Source organism: Gallus gallus, chromosome 5, assembly GCF_016699485.2.
Source record: "Gallus gallus isolate bGalGal1 chromosome 5, bGalGal1.mat.broiler.GRCg7b, whole genome shotgun sequence".
NCBI lineage: Eukaryota > Metazoa > Chordata > Aves > Galliformes > Phasianidae > Gallus > Gallus gallus.
The window spans coordinates 12,679,576-12,692,426 of NC_052536.1; the positions used below are offsets into that span (position 1 = coordinate 12,679,576).

The 12,851-nt window shown below is 37.2% G+C and overlaps 1 protein-coding gene across 1 annotated transcript in view; it reads left to right on the forward strand.

Annotated features, from left to right (window-relative positions):
* CARS (cysteinyl-tRNA synthetase) overlaps positions 1-12,851 on the forward strand; it is a 35,705-nt gene that overhangs the window by 3,312 nt on the left and 19,542 nt on the right. The window contains exons 2-9 of the mRNA NM_001012583.3: positions 5,098-5,189; positions 5,976-6,064; positions 6,902-6,998; positions 7,422-7,520; positions 8,536-8,685; positions 9,767-9,907; positions 10,627-10,715; positions 11,856-11,977. Of these exons, the coding sequence (NP_001012601.1) occupies positions 5,098-5,189; positions 5,976-6,064; positions 6,902-6,998; positions 7,422-7,520; positions 8,536-8,685; positions 9,767-9,907; positions 10,627-10,715; positions 11,856-11,977 (879 nt within the window). The remainder of the gene's footprint in view (positions 1-5,097; positions 5,190-5,975; positions 6,065-6,901; positions 6,999-7,421; positions 7,521-8,535; positions 8,686-9,766; positions 9,908-10,626; positions 10,716-11,855; positions 11,978-12,851) is intronic.

The window sequence follows — 12,851 nt, forward strand, 5'->3', positions numbered from 1 at the left end:
GACATGGACAGCCCCTGAGAAGAGCTGAGAACATGGGGTGATTCTGGCTCAGTGTATGAATTTGTAATATTGTTGGTGACCTTTAGTTTTTATTTTTTCTACCTCTGATTTTTTAGATTTGTTCTGATGGGCTCTGAAGTGGTGTCCACTTATCTTGTGCTCAAGAAAGTCAAACACAAACGTACTTGGCATCAAGCTGCCATTTCCCTCTTATCAGAGTTCCTCTTTTCCTTGAGAGCAGCTGTTTAATTTTTACTAGATTACTTTAATAATTGATTTTCATACAGGAAATAAGTTTCTCACAAGGTCCTAACTGATAATATTCATGTGCATGTGAAAAAACTTTTTACTTAAAGTTTCTCACCCAGAGGGTGGTGAAGCACTGGAACAGGTTGCCCAAAGAGGCCGTGGATGCCCCATCCCTGAAGGCATTCAGGGCCAGGCTGGATGTGGCTCTGGGCAGCCTGGTCTGGTGGTTGGTGACCCTACACATAGCAGGGGGTTGAAACTGGGTGATCATTGTGGTCCTTTTCAACCCAGGCCATTCTGTGATTCTGCAGTTCCTTCCACCTTCCCCTACTTCCCCTGGGCACCATTCATCCATCCCTTCCCAAGAGCATTGGCCTGTGGGCACCTCCAGTGCTTTGGGAACTACCTGTGCAGCAATGGTTCTGCCAGTGCAGAAAGCAGCACTTGTGACAGTGGTCCTTGTAGGATTCGGGAATAGGGACAGGTGTTCTATTACTGCTTCCTTCACACGTTATTGTCCTTGGCCACGTCTTAAATTACTTTCTTGGCTAACTACCCAAGCAGGATGGTGGCTTAATGTTTACACAGTGCTTTGAAAATGAACAGAGTTTCAAATGTTGAATCACCATAGGAAAATATCAGTGTTAGGCTTTATCCCCACTGGCTTGCAGAGGGCATGCCATTACTGTGAGCATCCCTTTGGCTGCTTCCTCCACAGGAGCACGTTTCTGTGTTTGCAAAGATGAGGAATAATTAAGCCTGTGTGTTAATTTATTTGCCCGTGTACCAAATAAATTGTAGAACTGAACAGTTGTGAAGGAGAAGCACGTGCCGGTGTCCTTCTGTACATCTGTTTAATCATACTTATTTTAAGTGTAATTCATGTCTGAGGAGAGAGGGTGGTCTAGGAGAATCACATACCACGATGTGAACATAAACCTATTAATAGATAATGTGTAGTTATTCATTATCTTGTATTAAATACTTTTCTCTCTAATTTCTTGTCAGTTGCCAGAGCTAATTTGGAGGGGGTGATGTGTAGTATAAGGATATATTTTGGACGTGGGATCTCCTTCTTTTAATGCTGACTAAATGTCCTGTACCTCTGTCTTTACAGCTTCCAGCTACAGTTTTATTCTGAGCATTAGTGAAGAGGAAGCCAGGGTGAAGGCTTTGAACGAGTACCTGAGCACTCGTAGTTATATCCAGGGGTTCACATTTTCACATGCAGATGTGGAGGTGTTCAGAAAGTTTTCGGGGCCACCTGTGGACCAGTATTTCCATGTTGTCCGGTGGTACAGACACATAGAAGCAATCTATGATGGCAGCAGTGAAAAAAATGACCCTTGTAAACTTCAAACAAGTGAGTAATATGATCTCGGTGGGCAGGTTATAGACTAGCTGCCATTGTAATGATTTTTCCTGCTGAGAACTAAAAGTTTCCTTTCTTGCTCTCTCGCACACTTTACAGTTTACTGTATCCACTTGTATTCAAGCTCATGAAATTCTTCTTGCATACTGTTACTGTGTAACTGATGAATCCTGAGCTATTTGAGTGTTACAGCTGTTTCCACAACTCTTTGGTTTTAAAACTCCTCAATGTACTGAATTTGATTATTTGTATTTTCTTTAGAAAGCTTGCCAATGAATAGTAAATGGATATGTGGGTTTTGGCTGGTTTCCTACAATAGCACAATTTGTTCAGTCTGTGATTTTTTTTTTTTTCCCTATAAGGGTAACTAAATAGTTCTTGTAATTAAGTAAATTGCATACTGCTTCTGAAGGTTGTTTTAACACTGAATTTTGAAAGGAATGTTTGGGGTTCTTTTTAATCCTGGTTATTTAGGGGTTGCTGATGATTTGAGGAAGTACGAACAGGTTAATCCAGGTCATGGAGTAGCCACGGGTGCTGGCATTTTTGGGAGCTTCATCATTCTCCTTAGATGATTTCCAGTGAGCTAGTCTAATGTAATTGCTTTATAGTGAGAGCCTTGCTCTGGGAGTCATGAAATAATTAATAATAATGACACGGAGCTGTTTTATAGTGCTTGCAAGATCTGTAAATGAATGCAGAAGGCGTTTGTCATTTTGACTGACGGTTGTTGACTAATATGACTCCATATTCTCTAATATACTCCATCTTCTCACAACCTGTCATCATACTGTTCTTGGTTCCTAGCAGAGCAGCAGTTAAAGTCAGACTCTACGAGTGAGTTTTATATCCACGTGTGTGCCTGCATGCATCTGTGCTGGTTACTGATTTCCTTTCAGCAGCTGAGCGATCTCAGCTATACCACTGGCTCTGGTAGCAGCTTTAATGCCACTAACTGCCATTTGCCTGCAGGATTTCATGGATCAAGGTGGGGCGAGAAGAGAAAAGCTTTCAGTTTTCTTGTCCATGAAATCTTCGATGTTAAGCCTCTTTTCCTCAATGATTGTGTCTTGTTAGCTTTATGATCTGTGCATGTATATTGGAAGTCTTGAAAAGATGCTCTGCAGTGTTCAGTATGAAATATCATGTGGATCTGCCATGCTTCTTAGGCCTTGGATGTGTTGTCAGTGTCTTTTTAGGTACAGGGTGTCCCAGAAATGGCTTAGAGCAAATGAACTTCGGTTCAGCAGGGGGAAAGTTACTGTTGGCAGGGATGTGTTTGAGCAGACTGAAAAGCATGCCTGTTGCTTTGCCCTTGGTGTCCATGTAGTGGCTAAAATGTGACAGCTAGCTCACAAACTGAGAACTTTGGGGTGCAGTATCTTTTCATTTGTTTGTTTGTTTCCTCATGTTTAGTGTGGTTGTGAGTTAAAAAAAAAAAAAAGCTTTACTGCTTTATCTTTTGTTAGACTAACCCACGTAGGCTTCCTCCCCTGGGGGAAACTTTAGCCGCAATTAAGCATACCAGGGTAATCTTCCAGATCAAAGAGTAAACAAATCCATACCTAGCTGTATGGTCTGCGTTATGGATAGGCGGCTAGAGCACTGAAGTCAGTAACGTACAATAAAATACATGGAATAAACACATTTCTGTGGATCCATAAGATGCGCATCAAACGGAGCCCTTTAATGAGACAATTAGGGTACTGTGGTTATTTTTCTTTCTTATTTAGGCAGTTATTTGAAAAGAGGGAGGTGAAGAGATTGCCTTTTTTTACACTGTAGGTATTTACATTACTTTTAGGTTTTCAGTCAAAGTATTTGTATGAAGATATTAGAGAAACAGATGCCATGAAGAACATCTTGCGATAGGATCAGAAATGCAATTTTGTTGTCAAAACAAATAGTTTATATGATATTTTAATTGCAGTAAAAATGCTTACCACAAGGATTCCTAAGGATGGAACTGTATATATTAACCTGGCAGCTTTGTTGTATTTTTGAGTTTTCTGTTTTGCTTCCATGCCAGGTTAAGGCAATAACTAGCATAACATCATTACAGCTATCAGCAGCCCTGTGCATAGCAAACTGCAGCTGTTTGACAGATGACGTGCTCATGCTATTCTTTAAAAAATGAGTTTAATAATGTTAAAAATTGATAAGAAAATAAATGCAAGGATAACCCTACTCTGCCCCACCATTAACGTGCAGCAGCTGAAAGCTGCAGTGCACAGGGATGTTCCACCGTTCCAAAAATGACAAGGTGTGTCTGATGCCCCCCCATATTGCAAGTACAGATTATTCCATGTTGAATGGGTCTTCAGTGTTTTGAAAAGTGATGCTTGGACTTAATGTCCCACCATTTAAAGTGAGCTCTTGGTATTTGTTGTGATGAAAAAAAGAAAAGAAATGCTTTTGTTCTGTGAACACCGATTTGTTGAAACTGGATTTCTTCTGGACACAGTCATCCTGGTCATGTTCATACAGAAAAATACCAAAGCAAAAATAAAGAACTTGGGAAAGAAAAAGCCCTCTGAAGTACAGTGATGAAGTATAAACTTTCTGTTTTGACAACACTTTCGTTTTGCTCTGTAATTTGTATTACACTATTTGTGTATATGTAACATTGTTTAAGAATCTCTACTACGTTACAAAGGATTGAAACTTCTTTATTCCTATTTACCTTAAAGGCAGGTTTTAAAATGTGGAAATTCCCCACAAAGCAGTCATTACGCTTCTTCCTATCTCCTTTGAGTATTGCTCACTAATACCACCTGAGCTTTATCTGCTCTCCTTCATGGCAAAATTTAGCCTCATGCTTGATTGGGGCATATCTCTGGTAAATAAAAGTGTTCAGAAATGCCTTGTGCACATAGCAACCATTTATAATTAAAAGCAAAAGTTTTCGCTGAACCTTTTGGTCTTCTCTCGCTCTCCCACTGAGTACACAGTGTTGATACTGGCTGTAGAGTTGAAGTCAGGTCTCTGAAGACTTTTTTGCAAATTCTCTGTATATAGCCTATGATGTGCTCTCACAGTGAAACCAGTGGCATTGCAGAAAGCCCAGGACTGCCATAACACCTTATTAGTATTTTATTAAGTATACAGTCTTTTGTTAATGCTTAATTTGTGCATGCTCTCACTTGTATACCCTTTTCCCCCCCATTACTTAAATCAAAAGGTAAATAGGAGTGGCAAGTGAGATGGCAGAAAATAGAATCATAGAATCGCTAAGGTTGGAAAAGACCCACAGGATCATCCAGTCCAAATAAGTGAGATTGAAATTGTTTACTTTGCTTCTGGTGGCTTTTTAGTGGCTTTAGCTCTAACAAATGTAGTTTAGATTACTAAGATTGGAGTTGTTTTCTGTAATTACATGTATATATCGTATTGTTCGTTCAAAATATATAAGGAGGAAATGTTATACTGTAAATTTGTTTACATTTTCAGTTCTCTTTAAATTATGTTTTTCCTAGGTAAAGGCAAGCGAGTGCAGCCCCCTTGGTCTCCTCCTGAAGGGACAAAACATTCTAGACTCTGCCTCTACAACAGCCTGACTCGCAATAAGGTGACCAAATGAAAGAAAACTGGAGATCTCCTCAAAACACAAATGGGAGAGTTGTCAAATGTTTGCTTAATTGTATTCCAAATCAATAGACAGGTTTCTGAGTTTTATTTTGTGACAAGGTGACAGAGGTGTTGCCTTAGTCAAGTGTGTTTGCTGAGGCAGTTGCCATAATGTGCACAGTAAATATATTTGTGTGTGCGTATGTATGTGTACATTCCTCAATGTGTAATATGAAATAGCCGTCCATCATCCAGAATAGCCAGTGGTTCCACTGTAATATAGTTAAGTATAGGCAGTGTAAACAAAATAAAATCAGTTTCTTTTTTCTTTATATATTTTGCCCTGTGTAAAAAAGTCTTGCAAATTGTAAGATTGTAGTATAAACTGGCAAACCATCCTATGTCTTGGTTGAAGGTGCTTTGGGAAGGAGAGGAAATACTGAGAACACTGATGTTATATGGGATGTAATATCCAAGAATGTGTGAACTAGCTATACCATATAACCTTTTTCTATGCCTAATGTACCATTTTACGTGCACAGCTTGGAAAATAGCTTGAGTAATCCAAATCTTTTTAATGTGCTATCTGAATTGATGAGAGTACAGATAGCAGGGCCTGGCTGCTTATGTTCTCTCTTATGTGCTAGTGGTAACCTTTTCTTATAGTAAAACCGGGAGTGGAATAACTACTATATTTTCATGTTCTGATATTCCAAATATGGTGGTTTTGGCTGAGATCGTATGCCTTCAATTCCTTCTGCTCACTGTCCCATCCCTTTCAATTAAGGAAATATTCCAGCCGCAGAATGGAAAAAAAGTCACGTGGTATTGCTGTGGTCCAACAGTATATGATGCTTCTCACATGGGACATGCCAGGTACTGTAGTTCCTAATTTTGATGTGAGTAATAACACTGTATACAGTAAGCAAGGAATTAAATAGAAAAATGTGTGTAGATTGCTCTGAAAGTAATGCCTCCATTTCCATGGTTGCTCCAACAGATACAAAGAGCACACTAACACTGGTAGAGCAAATTCTCAGCTGCAAAAGAGTTTTTCAACATAGTCACCACCATGAGTTTTGCATTTTTGCCAGTGATGAACAATAGCCTGCATGCCATACTCCTAACTATCTACACCAGCAGAGGTGACCCGCTGTTGCCACTGCTGAAACGCACCAACCACCACCTCACTGTACTCACATCCACTGGATTGTCTCCAGAAACATCCAGCAAGGGTTGGTGAATGTCAGTGGGTGCTGTTCTTTCTGCATGGTAGAACTCAGTGACGCACCTTTTCTTCATCCGCACTTCCATGTCAGACGCCATTTTGTCACACTGTCCCTCTGCTGCCATCCGTCACACGGCAACAAAATATGGAATATTGGTGGGAAGGTTCAACCTGTACTGCCATACCACCAACATCCACCTCTGATGTCATGGGCCAACATAATAAAACAGAAGGCGTTACTTTCAGAGCAGCCCTTGTACTTTATTTCGATGAGTGTATTTCTGGAAAGTAGTTTTGTTAGACTCAACTCTTGAGATTTGGGGTTAGAAGCAGATTCTGTCATTGCATGAGGAAAAACTTCCCAGTAAAAGAGGAGAAGTTGAAACTACTACAGAAGTATTGACTGAGGTTAAAGTAGTTATTGCATGAAATAGAAATATGTTTGAACTGTTCATTAAAAATATATATATATTATATCTTTTTAGGTCATACATCTCATTTGATATCCTGAGAAGAATCTTAAGGGATTATTTTAAATTTGATGTTTTCTATTGTATGAATATTACGGATATTGATGATAAGGTACATTGTTTTTTTTAATTCTAATTCTAAATCTAAACTACTGTAGTTTGTGCATGGAATTCAGAGTGTAATTGCCACTTGATAAGCCAGATCAATTATATGTACTTGCTAAGCTATTTATTTTGGACACAAAGTCACTGATCTTTCTTACTTCTAAAGAAGACTTCGTTCTTGTATGCAAGTGAATGCTTTTATAAATCATGACCAATAAGCATTTTACAAAGATAACTTATTTGCTTGCTTAACTGTCTGTTGTTGACATACGTAATTAATTCTGTTGAGATAGTGAATTTGCTGTTTATGATGTGTTTGTTTTATATTACTGCGTGTCTTTCCTGTACCTTGTTAAGTATATAGGGAAAGCATTGATGTTGAGTAGAGTTTATTTGCTTTTTCTCTAACTATTGTGTTTCTGCTTTGCAGATCATCAAGAGAACAAGACAAAATTACCTTTTTGAACAGTATAGGAAGAACAAATCAACACCAGCTCAGCTACTTGAAGATGTTAAAACTGCCTCAGAGGTGGGCTCAGTATTTAATCCCTCTTAGTGTCTTTATTTCTTACTCAGAAACATAGCAAAGTATCTAAAGAACACCTCAGACTTTGCTGCCTATTTAAACTTTATGTATGCTTACCTTGTTCTATTGAACTGGCTCCACGCAAGTACGAAGTGTTTTTGGAACTGCATTTCACGTTGTCTTTTCTGTTGTTCTAGAATTAACAAGAATTGTGAATGTAATACACATTTCTGACTTCTATATTTATAAAACTTGTTTGTTTATTGTTGCATAGTGTATGTGTAAATGTGTATAATGTTGTTGGGTATTGGGGGAAAAAATAAAACTTTGGGTTGTTTATGTGTTAGAATGCAAAGTTCGAAAGTTTTTAAATGGTGGTATGTCCATAATCTTTTAAAGCTGTAGATACCTGTGAGATTTCTCTTCTGTACCACTGATGATGGCCTTTGAAAGAGCAAAAACTCTCCAAAGTTTCAGGGATTTAATAAATTGTGTATGTTGGATTAAAGATGGGGGAAGGTAATTCTCTAGTCATTTTAGAGCTACGGATCACAAAGAGAATATTGGTCTAATGAATGGAATATGGGCCTAGGAATTAGGTAACCTGGAAATTTTGCCCAAATGTCATTGCCTAACGTACCCTTTAAGCATAGCATTTAATCGCACCGTGTTTCACACTGAAGCTTCTCCATTTCAGATTTGGGATAATTAACTACGTAATTGAGGTGATCAACCATATAGAAAATGAAAATTATTAAAAACAGTGATTATGATTTAGTAATTTATAATGGTTTTGAAAAACTCAATTCAAATGTGAAGTAAATTTTTACGCTAGTGAATATACGTGTTTACCTTTGTTTCTGATGAGAAATGTGTTTCAGTAGTCTGATAATGAAGCTGTAGAATAATGTATTATCACAAGCAAGGCACTACATGGCTAAGTTAGTATGTTGTGTGTGGAATGTAGCCCTACTGTACTACAAGTCTCTTGTTTTTTTAAACCTTTTTTTGATTGTAGCTCTTTTCAGTTAAATTAAGTGAGACAACAGACCCAGATAAAAGGCAAATGTTGGAAAAAATTCAGAATGCAGTGAAGTCTGCTTTTGACCCTCTACAAGAAGCTGTGCAAGCAAAACTCCCTGCAGAAGAGATCAGCAGATGTCATGAGGTCAGTTTGAGCTCCTTTTAGAATGATTTTGTAACTGTTATGGCTTTAAAAATATTTTGCTTGTGGTAATTCCTGAAACAGCATAGATGTCATTCAGTACAGTGATTCCTGAGTTCAACTGTATAGTTTTAGGATGCTGTTTTTTCCAGTGTTTGATTTTTCAATCCCCTCCTCCTGCTGTGACAGTGGCTCACTATCTTTAGTTTTCCAGAAGGGTTTTTCATTTTGCATCTACTTAAGATTTTCTCTTCAACTGTTTTTTAGCTTGATGTGATTAGTTTCTCTAGATGTTGTACTATACACTGTTGCACAGTTGCATCTGACATTCTGGTATTTGTTGCAGTTTTCTGCATGGCTGCTTCCATCTCTGATCAGAAAATATATACAAAAAATAATTACGTTTTGGAAAAGTTTTATACCAAATACTATTATAGCTAATGACAGTAATCCTGTTGACTTTCTTGGGCTTCAGTACTGTTGCAGGAACAAGTCAGGCAATAAAGTAGCTAACTTTTAATAATTGGCTTCCACATTCCTCTTTTCTTGCTTTCAGATTATTCCCTATAAACACTGCAGGAAGCATAGGGTATGTTCCCTCTCACTGATGTATCTTAAAAAAAACCCACAACAAACAGAATAAAAGCTACTGTTGAACCAGATGTCATTATAAAAGTATATTGACCAAACAGAAAGCAGCTAAAATTTATCCAGTTACACCTTTTGAGCTATAAGTTGTTGGTTTTTTGTTTGCTTGTTTGACATCTCTTAGTATAGGACTGAGGAGTATATCCATGTTAGAATTCCAATTGTTCAAATGCTTTTCATTGATGTGCACCATGTAAATTCCACATGCCTATTTAAGTGACTGATAGCAAAAGAGATGGCATTGTAACTTGCATTCCTTTCTCTGGTGTTTTGTCTGTACATATGAGGGACAATCAGATAAAAATGTGATTACTTTGTATTTGTACTCAAATGTCTTTTTCCTTGAGCAAATCTCGCTGTTCAGGGTAAGACCTTTTTACAGAATTTGAAGAGGACAAGGCTTTGATCAGTTGCACTTATAATTCCTGTTTTATAGATACTATTGGAAGAAGCCAAAGATTTACTGTCTGACTGGCTGGACTCAAAATTTGGCAGCCAAGTGACTGACAATTCCATATTCTCAGAGCTCCCCAAATTCTGGGAGGGGGAATTTCATAAAGACATGGAAGCTCTCAACGTAAGTAAATGAACTCTCCTCTGTTTTAAAGGTGTGTATGCCTTGCCTCATAATATGCAGAATACAGTTTACAATACAACTCCCTAAATACCGATCAAAAACCTTGCATTTCAACCTTATAGATGCATTTTTTTTCCTTTAATCTTTGATATGAATACATAGTTACAAAGTTACATGCTCTGTTTCCATCCCAGCAATCTTAGAGCAATTGTGCATGTTACCAGTGCCAATGGAGATCAGACCTGATGCATGGTCTGAAATGGCCTTAAAATCATTAACTAATCCAGAAATTTCAGGTATCCTGTTTGCTGCATGGAACAGCCTTATCAACCTACTTATCACTGACTACATATCATTCTTCAAATTGTGTGGTAGCAATGGCAATCAAGCGCAGATTTATATCTATATGTTACAGGTGAAGTCCTATGTCATGTGCAGTGGATCAGAATAGCAAAAGTTTATTTATTTACTTCCAAATCACAGTGGCATGCTGCCTGTTCTGCCAGAAGTGCAGTAGGCTATCTCTTGCAGTAGTGTGTTGATAACATGGCCTTAGAGGCTGAGAAAAAATTGCCATAGCTCACTGTTGCAGAACAGAGAGCTTGAAGTAGGAATCTCAGATTCTACTGCCTTTTAAGCAGGCCACTTTATGAGTGTATGATATGTATTTGTATATATATATTTATATATATATAAAATGCTACTTTTTATTTTCTTAGGTCTTACCTCCAGATGTTTTAACACGGGTTAGTGAATATGTGCCAGAGATTGTGGCATTTGTGAAAAAGATTGTGGATAATGGTTACGGGTAAGCTTGCTACTGAATGCATTTGTGTGTTTGTACTGTATCACAGCCAGAATGATTGCTTTCAACACTCACTTTGAACTCTGTTCTTTGTTTTCATATGGAACGATATACTTTTCCAAAAATAGCATTTCATCAAATAAAGACATTTCAGAGTTCTTTGAGTAAGACCTGCTATGTTTAACCTGATGAAAATTTGCTGCTCTATACTTCTAATTTTCAAAGGGACAAGTTAGATTATTAAATTAATAGGGTGAAATCCTTGTTCCTTAAAATAAATAATCAAAGTCCAAATCATTTGAACTGAGTTTGATTTACAGTCTTACAGTTTTGACGTACAGGGGTTTCAAAACTACGTCCCTGAGTGGATTGCTGGATATCAGTTGTAGATAATATAGATTAAAAAAAAAATAACAGAGTACATCAAATTATTTTGAAATTAGAGTCTGACATTGTCTCATGCTTGAGAAAGCTGGGCTAATCCTTTAGAAGTTCAAAAGTATCATGATAGATTCCTGATTTACATTTTTGAGTGTTTGTTTTTCTCTTATTGGCCTCAGTTTTTCAATGTGGATATGCTTTTATTGTGAAAAAAGCAAAACTGTTGTTCAGATTGCCATCATGTCTTGCATGTCCTTGCTTTAAACCTACATTTTTCTTCAAAAGAAGAAGAAAACAAAATTGAAGATGATCTGCTTTGAACTATGAGCATTCATTGTAGTCCTAAAACTTTTTTCTCAGACTTCATATCACGTTTGCAGTAGAGAAATTTAGCAAAGCAAAGGGGGACAAAATGGGCTCTGAAACAAATACAATTCTTATTGTATTTCTGCAAAATATTAAAAGGGACCAGGAATGTTGTCTATATTTATTGGGACTGTTAATTTGGCATCTCACCTCTTTGAGAATTTAACAAAAACTATTCACTTCCCCTTCAATGAGTTTTATTCTGACATTTAGTGGCTTATCTGAAGTACTTATGAGAATGCCTTAGAACTTAGGTGAGACTTTAGCTCACTTTAGCAGCACCATACTGTATGTGGGTTCACTAGAGAAAGTAAGAAAGTTAGTGATCTTGAGTGTACAGTTTACTTAAAGTCTTGGTAGAAAAGTAAGCTATATAATTATCTTTTAACTTTTCAGGTATGTGTCCAATGGATCTGTATACTTTGATACTGTGAAGTTTGGTTCCAGTGAAAAACACTCCTATGCTAAGTTGGTTCCTGAAGCTGTAGGTGATCAGAAAGCTCTTCAAGAGGGTGAAGGTAAAAAGGGGAAATAATGTTTACATAAGTTGCTCACATGTTGATCTCTTCAAGTGATTTAACTGACACGTAGATAAAACTTTTTGTCCAAGTTAAATGGTTTGTTTACCTGCTGCACTTCCTTTTCCTTAGAATTTCTTTTCCGAAGATTTTTAGCTTGTGCTAGCACTTTGCTGGGTTTTTATCTGGAAAGCATAAAGAATTGTTCATTCTACAACGACATTTATTGTTGTTATAGTTGTTAGTATATTTTATGTATTTATTATTGGGGTTGCAAATAGTATAATTGGTGGAGTATAGCCCAGTTATGTGGCTGTTAACCTGATTCAAAGCAGGAGAAGCAAAGACTTGAAGCTGGGCCTTCCACATGCCAGGTGAAAGTTCTCCTACGAGGCTGGGGCTATTTAATGACAAATATTTGTTGACCTTTTTTTTTCTTTCTCATTCCTCTCTAATACAGAGAATTCTTTCTATTTTGTAAACCTTGTTGTATTGATCTAAATCCAAATATAGATCTTTTGATTAGAGCTATAGCAACAGATTAGCTTAAATAATAAGTTTTATTGAGCATTTTATCTGCTCTTAATGATGTAGAAATCATCCACAGAATGTACAATCCATAAAATGTATCATAAATATATCAAGATTTTTTTATGTTACACTTGTAGGCAGAATTAAGATAACTAGCAATATCTGAGAGACAAGGCATCAAATTAGGTGTGATTTTTTTTTTTCATGATTTTAAACTCTGATAGCTGAGATTTCCCATGTATGTGTGAAATAAAAGGTGCTAGCTTAAGCTGCCATCTTAGTGGTAACATGAATGCATCATTGCCACCACATAAACAAGCACAATTGTCTGCTTTTGCAAATA